Genomic DNA, 3,440 nt, shown 5'->3' on the forward strand with positions numbered 1-3,440 from the left:
GTCTATTATGTGATATCTTCTATGTGGTTTAGAATTAGTACAACATGTTGGTATAATCGGTTATACTCGCCAATAGGGCTTTGGCTTCCAAAAAAATGTTTTTAAATTTTGAATACATGGTCTTCAATTTCTAGGCCCGCCCCTGTCATGCTTTATCTAGTATTTCCGTTAATAAAATTATTCGGTAAATTACTCATATTTCCAACAGATTGTACCTCCCGCGAGTGAACTGAATAGAGATAAATCGATCTCTACCGTGTCATGCTATAAAACATGATGTAGCATGAAAACAAGGAAGACTATTTTTTTTCATCAAAAGAGGAAAGATAAATCGTTCTCAGTCGGGAAAAACGATAAATTGATCGGTGCGACAGGTCTCTACTTGAACAATGCGAGATCTTTGTGCATGATGGATTTTCCTGTTGACGAATTTGTGCATGAGCACTTGCGTTCCTCGCACCTACATCACCTCTCCCAGCATTTGTTTCAACTTTTTGAAAGTTAAATCATGATCATTAAGACATCTGAAGGCAAAAAACTACACGTGCTGCACTAGATGGGCCATTAAAATGGGGGCCATGGCCTGTTATATTTGGTCTAATAAGTAATAACACAGCCGGCCCTTGGTCAGGTTCAGTACTTGATTCTAGTTGAACCCTACTCGGGGAATGCAGAGCGCATAGCGGAGAATCCAGTGCGGAGGCGCCTCATCTGGAAAATCCACTGCGGCGGCGGCGGCGGCGGTGCAGTACATGGAGATGGAGCAGGCCGGTACCAAGAAGAGGAAACTAGCCGCAATGGGCATCAACGAAGCGACGCCGGCGGTTACCGAAGGCCACGATCCCAAACCACCGACAACGACGGCGGTGAGAAGCCCAGAACCGCCGCCCGGAGACCACATCAGCAACCTCCCCGACACCATCCTCGGTGAGATCATCACCCTTCTCCCCACCAAGGACGGCGCTCGCACCCAAGTCCTAGCGTCACGTTGGCGCTACGTCTGGCGCTCCGCCCCTCTTAACGTTGACGTTCGTGACCTCCACGCCTATGGGGTACAAGGGGAAGCTCTCCTCGGCGTCATCCTTTCTTCCCACCACGGGCCCGGGCGCCGCCTGTGTCTACCTGCGCCCTATCTTCTGTACCAAGCAAAAGCAGCGGATGGCTCAGTTGGATCCCTCGGATCCCCCGCCCTTGACAACCTCCAAGAGCTGGAGCTCTACGTGGCCCCATTTGCAAGCCGAAGCGCACAACTGCCATCATCGCTTTCAGCGTCCATCTTTCGGTTCACGTCCACTCTCCGTGTCCTCACCATCAGCCAGTACTCTCTCCGCGACTATATGGTTGAAACACTCCGCTTTCCCCAGCTCAAGAAACTTGCACTGGTGGAGGTCATTATATCACAGTACGCGCTGCACATTATCCTCGCGAGCTGCCCTGTCCTGGAAAGCTTGCTTCTTGATTACACTTTTGGCACCCGTTGTCTCCGGATCAACTCCCCTACCATCAGAAGCATCGGCATCCGTTGTGGCACAATGGAGCTTGTCATCGAGCATGCGTCTTTGCTTCAAAGGTTGCTCAATCTTGATACATACACACAAATGCAAATTTCAGTTATATCCGCACCTAAACTTGAGACATTAGGCTGCATTCCTGAATTGTATAGCGACTCCAAAATTGTGTTTGGCTCAACAGTTATTCAGGTAGCTATGTCTGTTTTACTTATTACATGGCTTCTCATTAGTTGCACTTTTGTGTGCACATATGTTATACATATCAATCGTACATATTTATATTTCATTGTGCTAATGTTTTGTTCTATGCATGCTTGACAAAGGGACTGAGCATTCATAGCTTGACAACTGTTGTGCCTAATGTGAAGATCTTGGCTATCAGTATGCATATTTATGATCTGGATAAAGTTATTAATTTATTGAGATGCTTTCCCTGCTTGGAGAAATTGTATATAAAGGTAAAATTTCTCATGTATAAAGTTCATATCGTATTAGTGGTCACCGTTCTGCTGGCATATGGTCGACCAGCTTGCTTTCAGGTGGTTAATTTTTCTCAATGCATCCTTTCAGGGAGGTAGATCAGGAAAACTAAATTTGTGGCGCCGGAAGCATCGGAATCTTCTCAAATCTCTTGACATCCGTTTGAAGACAATAGTGATGCATTGTTATCGAGGCATCAAGGCACAGATTAACTTTGTCCAGTTCTTTGTGCTGAATGCCAGAATCCTAGAATCACTTAAACTTGCGGTTGAATACCACAATCATAATGATGAATTTTTTGATAGGCAATATAGGATGCTTCAGATGCAGAACAGGGCTTCTAGAGGTGCTCGGCTTTGTTTTACAGTAGCTTGTCGGCATGATGTTTCAGATATCATGCATGTCCGTGATTTGGATTTGACCGATCCCTTCGCATGTGGATGCTGAAAAATGGGGTCCCCCCTTCCATTCTTGCTTGTCCCATCTTGTGTTTTGTTCAAGCCTGATTAGTCCCAATGTGCTTGTAGTGTGGAGAAGTTCATATCATCCCAATTTATTTTATCTAGACAAATCATTTTGGGGAGCTATGCACAATGAACTATTAAGAAATTCAGTACTAAACAACGATGGCTGACAGCAGGTATATTCAATTTAGAAGTTTCTTTTAAAACTGTTTTTATGTTTTTTTTTCTAGTGTAGCATCATTGAAAATTTGCATGCCACTAAACTTCATGATTTGACTACCTCTGATAGCTCAAAGTTTCTACATGGGAGGGAAGAGTTCTTTTTTTTCAACTGAAAATAAGGGACATGCGTCATGCTGCCGAAATTTTATTTTGAAACCGATCATGTGAGTGGCAGGCATATGGGAAAATGCTGACCCAGTTTATGGTAATACGTTGGCCTGGGGGATTACTAAGGTACACCTGTAATTTCTGGACAGAATTAGGTTGTCAGTTACTTGTGCTCTTTTTATCCCCGGATTTATTTTTATTTTATTTTTTTTAAGGTCACCGGGGGAGGGCGAAGCCCTCCACCTGAATTTTTTTTCTTTTTCTATTGCATCACACCCCTAGGAAGGGGCAGGGTTTTACACATGCGTGCGAGAGAGATGGAGAGCGATGAAGAGAGAGGGGGGGAGAGGGGGGAGGCGGCACAAACGCCAGACCCAAGAGCACCAAGGCTAAACCGCACAAGAGAACGCGCGGAGCCACCTATCTATACACGCCTGGTCGGCCACTTTCAAACGGCCTTTCCAAAGGACCGAGTCTTCCCGGCAGCACCCGAGCAAACGGGCCAGGGAAGGCCGGTCGCCTTGGAACACCACGGCATTTCTATGCTTCCACAGCTACCAACAGCAAAGGAGGGTGAAGGAGGCATGGGCAACATCACCAGCCGCCTCCCGCACGTCCACGTCCTGGAGCGCTCCAACATGGTAACTCCTCTCGA

The 3,440-nt window shown here is 46.1% G+C and overlaps 1 protein-coding gene across 1 annotated transcript; it reads left to right on the forward strand.

The window, feature by feature from the left end:
- Positions 1-797: 797 nt before the first annotated feature.
- LOC119350663 (putative F-box/FBD/LRR-repeat protein At3g49480) lies at positions 798-2,089 on the forward strand. The gene is made up of 3 exons (XM_037618382.1): positions 798-1,700; positions 1,835-1,892; positions 2,082-2,089. The coding sequence occupies exons 1-3, from the start codon at positions 798-800 to the stop codon at positions 2,087-2,089; spliced, it is 969 nt and encodes a 322-aa protein (XP_037474279.1).
- The last annotated feature ends 1,351 nt before the right edge of the window (positions 2,090-3,440 follow it).

This window comes from Triticum dicoccoides, chromosome 1B, assembly GCF_002162155.2.
Source record: "Triticum dicoccoides isolate Atlit2015 ecotype Zavitan chromosome 1B, WEW_v2.0, whole genome shotgun sequence".
NCBI lineage: Eukaryota > Viridiplantae > Streptophyta > Magnoliopsida > Poales > Poaceae > Triticum > Triticum dicoccoides.

Excerpts from the sequence above, each read along its gene's own strand:
- LOC119350663 (XM_037618382.1), top strand. The coding sequence starts at position 798 with ATGGGCATCAACGAAGCGACGCCGGCGGTTACCGAAGGCCACGATCCC. Across the intron at positions 1,701-1,834 it reads TTGGCTCAACAGTTATTCAG|GGACTGAGCATTCATAGCTT; the intron begins GTAGCTATGTCT and ends TGCTTGACAAAG.